This window comes from Eurypyga helias, unplaced genomic scaffold (assembly GCF_000690775.1).
Source record: "Eurypyga helias isolate BGI_N326 unplaced genomic scaffold, ASM69077v1 scaffold8287, whole genome shotgun sequence".
Taxonomy (NCBI): Eukaryota; Metazoa; Chordata; class Aves; order Eurypygiformes; family Eurypygidae; genus Eurypyga; species Eurypyga helias.
In genome coordinates this window covers 20,561-33,232 of record NW_010262232.1, presented here as the reverse complement: position 1 = coordinate 33,232, position 12,672 = coordinate 20,561, and the positions used below count along the sequence as shown (strand labels likewise).

Below are 12,672 nucleotides of genomic sequence, written 5' to 3'. Positions count from 1 at the left end.
TTTTTTTTTTTAAATATTGTCTTGATGGGTTTTCCCACACATTAGTTGTGAAACAATGCTTGGAGTTAGAACATAAAACTTGCAAATAACATTGTAGCGAAACCACAGCAAAACAGAAACAAAGTTCAACTGTAATTTGACCACTAATGGGATCCATTAGTGCTCTTAAAGCTCAGGAAAAAGGGGTCAAGTTTCTATTCTGTGATTTAGTAGACCTGCTGCTTTGGTTTCCAGAGTCAGGCAGTTTAAGTATTTTTGCTCAGAGCAGCGAGAGTCTGCCAAAAAGATTGCATTCCCACAATTCTGTGCCAGAACCCCAAACCATGACTTAGCTGTCTGAAGCAATCTGACCATCCCATGCTGGCAAGGAACCTTCTGCTGTACCAGCAGCCATATTTGGATTCAGTGAGCAAGCTGCTCTTCTATTTTTAACATCAGCCCAATTTAGAAGCTATCAGAGCTGAGTCGAAGCTGCCTACCTGCAAAGCCAGCTAGCTCACTCCGACCGGCTTGGAATTCATTCATTAGCTGGTCTTTTTCCAGTTTCATGTCATGAAGTGCATGGAGCCTCTCACTGCCTGTGTCTGTCCGTTCAAACTTTTCCAGTTCTAGCTCACTTGGTCTGGCCTCTATTTCACGTATCTTGTCTTCCTTCTCATCCTCTGCAACCTACTTACATAATAACAATAGTAACCATGTGTAATACATATAATTATATAAATTAACCACAAAGATGTGCACACATCATTACTTTAAATCTCAGTTGTCAGAGAACAGTTTGGGGCAAGAAATAACACCAGAGTAAATCAAACTACTTCTGTGAAAATTGCTAATCCAGGGAAAAGGTGTTCAATACAACCTGATCTGATGGCTTTACGGCATGTTTAACCTTACCAGGTGTATGGTATGAGAGTGATTTCCATCCTCTTGTAGCAGTACCTCCATACTCCCTCCTAATGCTCAACTGTCTTCTGACAAAGGGGATGAAATTCCCTATCCAGTGTGACTTTTTTCTGAAGATGCTGACCTGTGTAAGACTACCATATCCTGTAATTCTTGTCTGAGGAATAACCAGTTACAGTGTCCTCAGCTGGCAAATCTGAGGGCTCATGGCCTGTTAAACACTTTGTATTTCTGATTCTGTTACTGGTACGGGCAATTGTGTCACTGAACACAATATGATATATTGTAGCTTTCGCAATCTTTCTGGCAACCACTTCGCACCAGTGAATTATTCATTTTTGGTGGTAATGTGACAATGTTATCCTTCTCTGCCCACTAACTCTTCTAGTGCTGTTGGGATTCAAGGGTGCATTGACTGACCTGCTTTAAAACCACAGTATTAGCACATTTAGGTACAGATTTAAACCCAGAAAACATACACGGTCTTACAGAGACATAAATACAGCATCAGTTGCACACCTTAAGTTCTTCTACTTTGAGTTTCCAGTCATTTCTCTCTTTTACGAGCTGAGATTTCTCAGCTTCCATTGCTCCAGCAGTTTGACTGTGCTGGCCCACAGTCTGGGTCATGTTATCAATTTGCTTTTGGAAGATCTCAATCCTTTCCTTTTCTAACAGCTGCAGTTTCAGTGTTTCACACTCTGCACATCGTGTAAACGGGCCTCTTCATTCTCCAGATGCCGGAGCTCCTGGATCCTGCTGCCAAGTTGTGAATATAGCTTCTTGATTTCCTTATTGGCACCCTCAAGGGCTCTGTCCTCCTGCAAACAGGCTGTCAGATTGGACACTGTTTTCTCAGTGGTCTCCAAATCGATCGGTTCAGCTCTAAGATCTTCTTGAACTTTATGGAGTGTTTCCTTGGTTGACTCCAGCTGGACAGTCCAAGAAGAGATTCTTCCAGTGCTTTCATTTTTCCCTTAGTCACATCCATCTGAATAATAGCAATATAAGGATCAACCAAGTGAAATGTTTATTTCTACCTTTAGAATTCCCTGTCACGTTTCTGGTTTTCTATAATTCATCTTAAATATCTTAGTTTTACAAGAAAATTAGGTCAGCATGGTCTGGTCTATAATGACTATGTGGTTCTTCTGGTTTTCTTTCCTCTTTCTCTATTTTAATAAAAGAAGTATTAAGTATTGCTTAGAATACTGCTTTTTTTTAATTATAGAAAATGAAAAATGTTAAACTGATGTTAAAAAAAATTAATAAACTGGCAATGTTACTATAAAATTTAGAGTAATTGGGTCTCCAGGACTTTATGTTAAAACCCAACTAACTTAACTACAAGTTGGAAAAAAAAAATGTATGTACGTGAATAAAGTATTACTGATTTTGTTCCTGCAGGCAGCACTTAAAGCACAAAGTACTGTGACTCAGGATCTGCTACTAGTACAAAATAGAAACAGAAGAAAAGAAGGAACTTCCTGGTGGGAAGATTTTAAAGGAAAAATAATGGATCGAGAACATGTAGAACAATGTGTAAGGTAGCACAAGCCTCTGGTTGGTAGAAAATAAAGGTATTAACTTGATCTTTAATCACAATGCAAAGTGGGTTACCTAATTACAGCTCATTTTTGAGGGGCTGAAGTCCTGAAAAAGGTCAGTGTCTGAGAATCTACTTTGTCAGCAGTAATCATTCTGACATAGCCCTGTATTCACTTTGGATTATAAACACAAACTTCATCATGTTTTCATTAAGCACTACATAAAGTAAGGCATCATGAAGGCCTTTAATTTACTAATTATTCTTACAGAAGTGCTCACTACCTTCAGTAGTTTGGTTGGCAGCATCACACTTTCTGGAAATTTACAAAATGTTGTTTTGGAGATTTGCAGTCAAAATCAAACACACTATCAACAGAACATTCATTTTCTCCTAAGGCTTGTAGGTCAAAAATAAAAATTAAAAGTAATGCTTCTACTTCCTCATCAGCAAAGAGAAATGAAGGCTGGACAGGTCATATTAATAGGGATTAAAAAAAAAAAAAAAAAAGGGAAATTCTGACTCTTGCATATCTGCATCTTTGAAAGGAAAATTTTGGCAGCTGAGATCCAGAGGCCTCCCACCCATGGTAAGCAGAGTTACAGTATTTCTATCTGAAGTACAGCCCCCTACCTGTGCCCTTTCTATCCCAACACTATCATGCTGCAGCTGCTCACCGACCTGGCGCTCCATCTGCCTGCGACATTCAGCCCTCATTTCCTTCACTGAGTTTTCCACGCGCTGCAACTGCATGTTTGTGTTGTCTAGTTCTGTCCTTAGGTGGTCCATGGTGATGCTGTTGTCTGTGTTCCGACTCCAAAATTGCATTTTGTGCTCTTTTTCTAGACCTAGTCCTCTCTCTCTTTTATGAAGTTCAGTCTACAAGAAATTAAAGTCATCTCCCTCCTTGAATCACATTTAGGATTTTTTTGTTCTTTCTCTTAACATGAGCAACACTCAATTACAGGGTTACACATCTGAATAGGGACTACTGCATGGATTTACACTTAGCAGAAGACAGGAATATTAGCTAAACCAGTCTGACACCTTCTACACATTTTCTTCCAACTAAGCAGTAACTTTCAACTTCATATACTGCTGCTGTAATTATTTTGAAGCATGTAACACCTCAATGCTGAAGTCTTTCATGTCATTTGTATCTATCCCAAAATCAGTATGAGACACAAAATGAAGAAAGATTATATTGTGCCAACATGAAATGAAAAACAGTGAAGCACTACACTACGCGCCAGGGAAGGCTGCTCTGGGTAAACACCTATCCCTACCAGTAAAAAGAACTGTTCATTTCTTGTTTTATTTCATGCAGTAATTTGTCACATGTTCTCCAGTGCTTAAATCTTTTCCACCCCAGAGATAATACTAACAGTATATAATTGAAATTATAAATGATAATTTAAAATGCAAATAATATTTAAAATACTGACATACGTATTTCAGAGCTACTAATTTCAAAAATACAGATTTAAAATGTGGCCCAACTGAATTATCAATAGGCTTTTCTGTTAATCATAACTTTTGCTATTGTTAACTACCTGCATATTGTTAAAGCTAAAGTAGAGAACTAAGTAGGAAGCTCAGAGAATGGCAGAATAAAAACATAAGTTGAAGACACAGAAACAAAAAGAATCCTAAAATTAGATTCCTAACCTCCAACTATACCATAATTATTCCAAATCCAGTCTTCTCTATGCACAATACGTAGGAGAAATTTACACTAACATATTCTTGAACAGGAGAACACCATATGGAATCAAATTATTTCAACAACTCCTTCAGAAGCACTGTGACACTAACTGGGCAAACAAATCTCATGAAACCACACGAACTAATATCCCAAAACTCAGTCATAAAGGAATAATCGTATGTAAGAAGAAAAGCAAGGCTAATTATAGTACATGAAGCCAGTTGTGATGAAACCAACCCTATGTGGCAAATTTTTTTGTACTGTATATTCAATTTGTGAACATTCTCAATCAGTTACAAAGGAATGTTAAGTGCTGGTAGGAAAATCCCAGATGTCTCGCAAAACGTATTAAGGGACCGAGATTTGTGAGGTTAAAAGGAAGGTGGCTCACTATCTTTAAGACGATTTGCATGAGATTCATGGATTTTGAATTTATGACAAAGCTAATCTTAATTCTGAATGTCCCACATTGTTAATGCCAAAGGCCTTTGGGAAACTTTCTTCATAGCTAATTGATGTTTCAAGTAAAAAATAATCCTCAAACTTAATTATAAGGGGGCTGCTGCCCTTCAGAAACAAGCAACGTGCAAATCTGAGCACCAGCAGTAAGGAGAGGCTTTTAGAAAGCAAGACTTTTTCCACACTATCACTTGTTTTTACCAACAATTCATTAATCTAGTCATTCAGATTTCCAGGTTCTTGGTTGCGTTGATGCTGTCCTGTCCAAGCTTCTCCTATCTCAGAACGAGCAAGGTCCAAGTGCCTCTCAAGATCTTTGACTTAGAATAAAGACAAATATTCATTAAGAATTATCTTAATGTATATTATTCTAAATAGTAAATTGGATTTCTTCTAGTTTTCTTCTAGGATCTACTCAGAAGACGGCCAAATGTCATCTTTTGGCTCAGCGGAGTTATTCCCTAGGTGTATTCAGAATTGTGTTAACTTCTTTCAGCAATTAAACTCAATTTCATGGAAGAATTAAGCCATGTTCCTGAGAATGAAATGGCTTCCAACCTGATCCACAGCTCGTAAAAAATTCCTTACCTACACTGTAAACATTGAATGGAATGGGAAAAGAGACACTTTAGAAAACAACTCCAAGCTCCTTGCTTGATTTGCAGTTAGAAAAGCCAATATAATTCAAATGAAACACAATTTATATGGAATCATTCAATGAGAAAATACATGAAATCTCCTACAGTGCTCTTCTAATAAACACTTTAGAGTCTACAATTCCCTTTCTGGTTAACATCAAGATCTGGGCACTTCCTTTCTACTTCCTCAAACACCTTTCTTCAGCTTGTGACAAAAGCAATAATCTCTTCCCTTCCTCTTCTCCCCTCCACCTCCTCTTTCATTCATCCAATTATGATGACATAATTCTTTTCAATTAGCAATGGGCCATTTATGCAGGGCTAGTCCCAAAACCTCAAGTCTTTCACCAAACGGGGGCTGGGAACAGCAGGATGATATGAGAGGGTGATTGTCAAGAAAAGTTCTGAAGATCTTACAAAGTTTTTCTTCCCCAAAACTGGATAAAATGAGTAATCTTCTCTCTCTAGAGCTCCAATGCCTAAGCAGCATCAGGACATTATGAGGCCCTTTTCTTTCTCTAATTGTCTTAAGGCCCTTTTGAAAGGGGTTTCTCTCACCTCGTGAAGCACTCCGTCAGAAATCTCAGTAAATCCTAGATTACTTCTCCCTGAAACCCTCCTCACACAACTGCTCCATATTTCCACCGAAAATCTAGGGCTGATCACAGACGGTGACAGAAAGAGCTGTCCTTACACAGGGCCTTTCCTTTACCACTACATGAATTTAGGGACAATTTGGTCCCAAGAATATATTCAGCCATATTCACTTTGTGTTTAGTGATACAGTGAAGCTCTTCAGATGCACCTAGGCCTAACAGCATGCTTTGTGTAGCTAAGGCAGGGAGGTATAGTCCTTTACTACAAATACACTTAGAAATCCACAGGCAAACGTGTTTTGCTCCAAGTGGCAGTCCCTTTAGCTGAAAGGATCTAACTTCTGGCAGTGTATGAGATGATGGAGCAGTCTACAACACTTTTTAATTAAGATATTAACATTGGCATATCCAAACAGAACACTTTATTACATTTATTGCCTTTATACCCACTAAGTGCCAATTTTCTGACTGCTGAAACTACCTGGTATCAACAACTTACATTGACTTCAGTTTTCACCTACTCCCTTGAAAATTTTAGTTGCTAAGGTGTTTTCCTACCAGTGCAGAGAACCGCTTGTTGTAAAAGAGAGACATACAGTTGTAAAAGCTTTATTTAGATTGTCTCGCACCTTCTCAGGAATGACTCCACATAACAGCCCGAGATCAAATGATCTCCACTTACCAACTTTTCTCTCACTAAAGTCTATTTTAGCAGTTCAGTGCATTACACTTCCTATTCAAAAGCAAATTTTACTAGACAAAGTAGTATATTCTTTTATAGATATAAACCCCCAATGTTTTCTACAGTTGGTAGACTATGAAATATCGCCTTAAATTGGTTCCTAGTTTCCATTTTTACATCTGTTATGAGGCAAACATTATGAAAGGGGACATGGCTAAGGAATATACAACACAGTTATAGCTATGTATGTGGTTTGACCTTATGCTGTGCACTGTGGGACTGAATCAAAAGAATTCTGGGAAATAGAACCAACATGGAAAACTTGCCATATACTGTACTCTTCCTGGAGGATGAAATACAGTAATGGAGATTAATTTACAAATTCTCCACAGCTCAGTTATGCTGCTGTGAAAAGTCACTTTTGGAACTGACTAGTGTGAGTTTTGATACATGTGAATGAATGCAATGGATAAAAGTGGAAACCTACAGAAAGGATGAAACACTACGTCCTTCCTGCTCTGCTTTATAGTGCAAGTACACGTATACCATGGCTCCACAGGCCTGACCTGCTTATCCCTGCCATTCCATTCTCAAACCTTTCTGGATCACAGACTATCAGCTCTGCCAAACTGCATGGCACTCCTGTGACCTGACCTTTCTCTTTCCAATAGCATGTAGGAGAGGGATGCCTAAATCCTCATGACTTGTAACTTAAGCTGGATTTGGATTCATCAAGCATTTCTCCATGGGTCAGCCCCACTAATTTTTAAAGGGAGTGGAGCAACCGTTTTCAGGCCATTTTCTAAGGAAAATGTGAATTGTCGTTCACCAAAAATAACAAAGAATTTAAAGATATTCAAACTGTTTATAAAACTTGAATCCAAAGCAGTGAAGTAAGTGTAAGATGCAGCAGAGTCGATATGGAAATGGAATATAAAATGCTGCAGTTAGTGACACGGCAATGATTCTGTGGTGGGACTGTAAAAGATTCTTTCCATTTGTCTGCAGAAATTCCCTGCTGTACTACCTGGAAAAAAGTTGGTCTCTGTGGAGATGCATGTTTAAAAAGGTTTGTCAAGATTAATGTTTTCTAACGGGATTAAGAAACAGTTTGAATACACAGGTGCTGGCCAGACTGTCTTTTTTGCTTATGTTATATCCTGCTGATCAGAAGCCTTGGGATTTCAATGGATGTAAAGATTCTTAACTCATCTCTGGGCACCTGAATCCTTCCCAAACGCTGCTGTAATCTGTATGTTCTCCCATCCTTGCGCTTACCAAGACAAAGTTACCACAGAATTCTTCTGGGTACTACAACTTAAATAAGAAGCTATTTTTACTGCCTGCATTTGCTGATATATTTTCCAGTGGTATAGTGGAACAAAGCTGTTGTCCTGCATGTGCAAGTGATGTTTATGTGGCAGAGTAATTTTACGTATTTCCAAAAAGCATCATTTATGATATGCTTTCAATACATTCAGCAAAACTATTTTACGTTCAGTAAGTTTTCCCAAGCCATTTTGTTAGAGAAAAAAAACTTGTCCTTAAAAATAATACAAGAAATAGTTAAGGATAATGTAATTTATCATACTGTCCCCACAGTTTTTCTGAAGTAATCCTTTATAAAAGGACTTTCCTTATGTATCCAGAACATTTCAGATATCCACATATCCAGTTTCATTGGCACTAATGCTAACACATAAATCATCCATATGCACCTTGTCTTCATGCATCCTCTTAGCTTCTTGTAATTCAGAACCCAGTTGAGAAACTGTAGATTCCATGTGCATGCACTGAATTTTGGTTTCTTGTTTGTTCTCTAAGAAAGCTTTTAGGATGAGAAATTAGAAACTGTAAGAACCATGAAAGTGTGAAACATGTGGTTGTTATCACTGCAATCAGTATGACCAATGAAACCTACTGCTTTGAAGTATGATTATCATTCACAGTGGGATCACATAAAAGTTAAACCTTCTAACTGGTTAGATTTGCTCTCTGATATCCATCTCACATAAAATTACATAAACTGAAATCTTGATGCTTTTACTCCTGATGATAACTCGTTTATTCTCAAGGAAGTTGTAAGAAAGATAAGTCTGCTTCCAAATGCACCCCAACTATTCCACAGGCAAAACTGAGAAGCATTTTGCAATCAGGTATTCAGTCTCAACAACGCGTCAGATATTAACGCGTACTGACATTTAAATCCCATTTTAAACTTGCAACACTGAATGGCATGTCCTCATTTTTTAAGCCACCTAGCACTGCACTCAGCCACAGCTCTTTCATCCCTTAACTCTTCGCAGAAACTGTTCACAACTCAGATAAAAGAGATTCAACATTTCGGAAGCTGGTGGCAAGAAACACAGCTAACTGCTTCAGCCAGTCTGAACTTCCACAGACTTTGCTGGTCTTACTTTTCTGAACCGCAGCAGCCAGAGAAAAGAACCAGCCCCAGTCTCCCCACTCTCAGAGTCTGGGCAATGCCTGGCTATTTTGCCTCTCTGTTTGGTTGGTTTTCCCTTTTTTTTTTTTTCTTCCTTCCATAACTTACACAAGGAACGATTAACTCTTTAAACAAAGACCCTGAGAAACCACAAGTGTAGGGCAGAGAGCAGAGTACACTAGTAGCATAAGCTTTCTCTCAAATTGAGGTTACTCAACATTTTCTATACTACAATCAAAAAACATACTGAGTGACTTTCACATGGTTTTGGATACTATTTGCATAGCTGCACGCACTGTTAGCTTTGTCAGTTAGTGCTGCCACCTCCTGTTCATGTTCCCCTAGTAGCTGCTCAATCCTGTTCCAAAAAGAAAATACCGGTTCTCATTTTAATCTTGGCAAATGATAACTTCTCCACTGAAGAGGTAATGATATTTTTCAGTAGTCAGAAATTTAATCATTTTGATGTTCGACTGTGAATGAAATATGTATCGAGTTACTGATCCTTTAGTTTGAACAGGTTACTGCGTAATTCAGATGGATAGCTGGGGAAATTAGGACTTCTTCAACAAGGAACAAAGCTCTTGGAGAAACTGTAAAAAAAGCTGATGCAACCACCAAAGTGATTGCTTCCAATCTTTTCTTTTAACGGTGGAACTAGTGTCCCAACAAATTCTAGATGTCTAAGTGACCAATCACACTTACAAAAGCAAGGTGTACAGATTCTTCCAAATTACTACTTTTTGAGGCAGTGAATAAAACAGGAGATTGCCAGCATGGAAAGAAAAAGCAGCACAAAGCCAAGAGCAAATAAATATCTGGAAAGGAACAATTAATTCCTCAAAAACATTACTTGCAGCTGCCCAGCCACTACCCACCCCAGTATCATCATTGTCAGAGAATTATTACTTATGGAATGTGAAAAAACTTCTATTTGTTTTTTATGAATAAATAAATAGAGAACAGCTACCTTATTTTGATGTTGCTGAAAGAAAAGTTGGGTTTGAGTCTGTGAACCTTTTTTCAATGACTCAAGTTCTTCTTCCACCTAGTGTAAACAGATCACAATGCCAACCCCCGAAGAAAAGATGGTCTAAGCAGTTAAGTAGTAGTTCTCAAAGCACCATTTCCTTCATTTTGCTTCCACCTTGAACTGTGATAATGTGCACAATACAAGTTAAATTCCACCAGTAAACACAGTCTCAAGGTGGGGACAGTGTACAAGGCTGGCATACCAGCACCTGCCATCTTAACTGCAAAGCAGCGTTCGCACCTCTTTCTGCCATAACCATTTCCTTGGGCCAGTTCAGATGGGAGCTTGTGGAGTTTTCAAAAATATTTTCTAAAAAACAGAACGTGAGTATTGGAAGGAAAAGCAACACTTTCTTCACATACCAGGACAATCTTTTCTTTGAAGTACGACCCCTCTGAGTCTAAATCTCGCAGGACATCAGCAAATGCTGTGCTAAGGTTGTGGATGTGTAAGCTAGTAATATTCTCATGCTCATACAGTTTCTTGCCTGTGCTGTCTTCGTAGTCCATTAGGATTCCACATAGTTCCAGAAGTACTTCCTCATGACTGTGTACCATCTTTTTCAGATGCTCAGTTTGGCTGTCAGCCTCCTTCAGCATCTCCTCGTCCAGCTGGTTGGCAGCTTCTAGCTCCTGAATGATATTTTTTAGCTGCATTTTTACATTCTCTTGGCTCCAGGATTCCTTGTGTCTGAATGTGGAAACTAAAGAAATAATTTTAAAAACAGGCTTCACAACATGGATTTTTATCCTGACTCCTAAGTGTAATACTTATGTTAACTGCTTTTTGTTTTTTATAACTACATAATAAGCCGTTTTCTTAACCAAGGTGCCACAGTCTCATTGTCTTAAATCCTGAGAGCAAGTTTCTCAGGAGATCCTGTGTGCCTCTCAAAGCACATACATACAGTCTCCGTAATACATCTGTCTTGGCCTTCGTACCTGGTATCCTGAAGCGCATCTCTTTCCAATTGCACTTCCATCAGTTTGCTCTGCAAATCAGCAGTGATCAGTCTTAAATCAATTTTCTGTTGCTCATGTAGCTGAGTAGTCTAAAGGAGGGAAAAACCCAAACCAAGCTAAACCAACCAAAATACTGAATACATAACCTAAACCAATGAGGCTGAGAGCAGCATGGGTATGGGAATTAAGAGGTTATTTTATTATATTAAATATTTCTTAGTTAACCAGCTAGTCACACTGTGCTGCATGGAACTGACTGTGCATGGAACACCACTGCAGGGATGGTGCCAACAACATGACTACCCATTGCCTATTTCTGTCTGTCAAACGATATGTGGGAATCATGACGGCCAAGTACAGCTTACAGCAGCCAAGAGGCTGCTCAAAATAGCACTGGTGAAACTGTACAAAGACTCAGCAATGACAAAAATAACAAAAGCTCATCTATACTTAAGAAGCTGCCCCATTTGCAACTCACTTCATTCAGCCTCTTCTGCACACCTCTACCTTTCTGCGAGTATTCTTCCAGAACATTTTCCATGTGTTCTTTGCCAGCATCACTCACGTTTTTTTTCTCAGAATCAGTATGTATTTCATATTTGGAACAGAAGACACTATTGGGTGGACAGTACCAGAAGAGGATGAGTTTTCCATCACTGTGCTGAGAATGAAGAAGCTAAAACATTCTGGCTCCTGAGAAATGGGATAGCAGCACCTGAAAGGCAGATAAATTTAAGTATTGCAACAAAAGTCATTACATGAGAACAAACCGTTATCTGTACAAACTGGGCATTAGTGCCCCACAGTGCCTATCTATTGATAATGAAACCCAGGAATCATTTTTTCTGAAGACAACAAACCCAGCCAATTCCAGGCTTGCACACGGGTGGGGAATGCCACAGTGTTCAGAGAAGAACATTTAGTTCTAGAACTTCTCTGCTTTCACCCCGGGCTTGCATCAACAACAGCTCTTCAAGATGCAAGGCCTGAAGAGAATTCAACTTGAAACATGCATTCATGAGCACCCTTCTAAAACACATAATAGCCTGCAACGTTTATATTGATTTACTCCCAAATCTTGTTCTGTAATCTGTTTAATACTTGCCCACGCTACGTACCTTGCCACTTGGTAAAGATTCCTCATGACTCAAAGACTCTATCATTGATTCCACTGGGAATTTGGTGGTTTCTTTGTAGAGTTTCAAAGCCTTTTTTGTTTGTCTTCCCCAGTGCTTCCTGGCAGAACAGCACACAGAAACATTTGCTGAACAGGCAGGACTGAGCACAGGAGAGTATCCAACTGCACTGCATCACAAAGGCAAGCTGGAATGAATAAATGAAAAGAGAAGTGAAACCAAAGAATTTGTTTGATTAACACTGTTGCATTTCCCTGGCTGCACCTACCTGTGGCAACACAGTGCCACATCCTCAACTGCTGCAGCTCCACTAGCAGGTGTAATGTATAAAAGTTCAAACAAGTAAAATAATATGTAATCAAACAGAACTAAGTTGATTTATTTTCTGAAAAGGGATTTCATTTTATTCCCACATTTTTTCTCTTAGCTGGCCAGTAAAATGCTACCTTACTGACAGAAAACTGTAACTCAATGGTCACTCAAACCACAGAAATCTGTCAAATACTTCATTTGCAGGCATAATAAGGAACATCTCAGAAAACTTGTAGAATCAGAGAAGTATTTGG

General features: G+C 38.8%; 1 protein-coding gene across 1 annotated transcript; it reads right to left on the bottom strand.

Moving 5' to 3' along the window:
* Window positions 1–479: 479 nt before the first annotated feature.
* Window positions 480–12,114, bottom strand: CCDC158 (coiled-coil domain containing 158; the record flags this gene model as incomplete). The annotated part of the gene is given in 14 exon segments (XM_010155623.1): window positions 480–669; window positions 1,423–1,607; window positions 1,610–1,894; window positions 3,127–3,328; window positions 4,815–4,933; window positions 8,229–8,317; window positions 8,319–8,348; window positions 9,223–9,326; window positions 9,940–10,023; window positions 10,371–10,698; window positions 10,950–11,059; window positions 11,449–11,583; window positions 11,586–11,685; window positions 12,089–12,114. Coding segments are annotated over 14 exon segments (1,987 nt in total), but the record flags the coding sequence as incomplete, so codon positions are not given.
* Window positions 12,115–12,672: the final 558 nt, after the last annotated feature.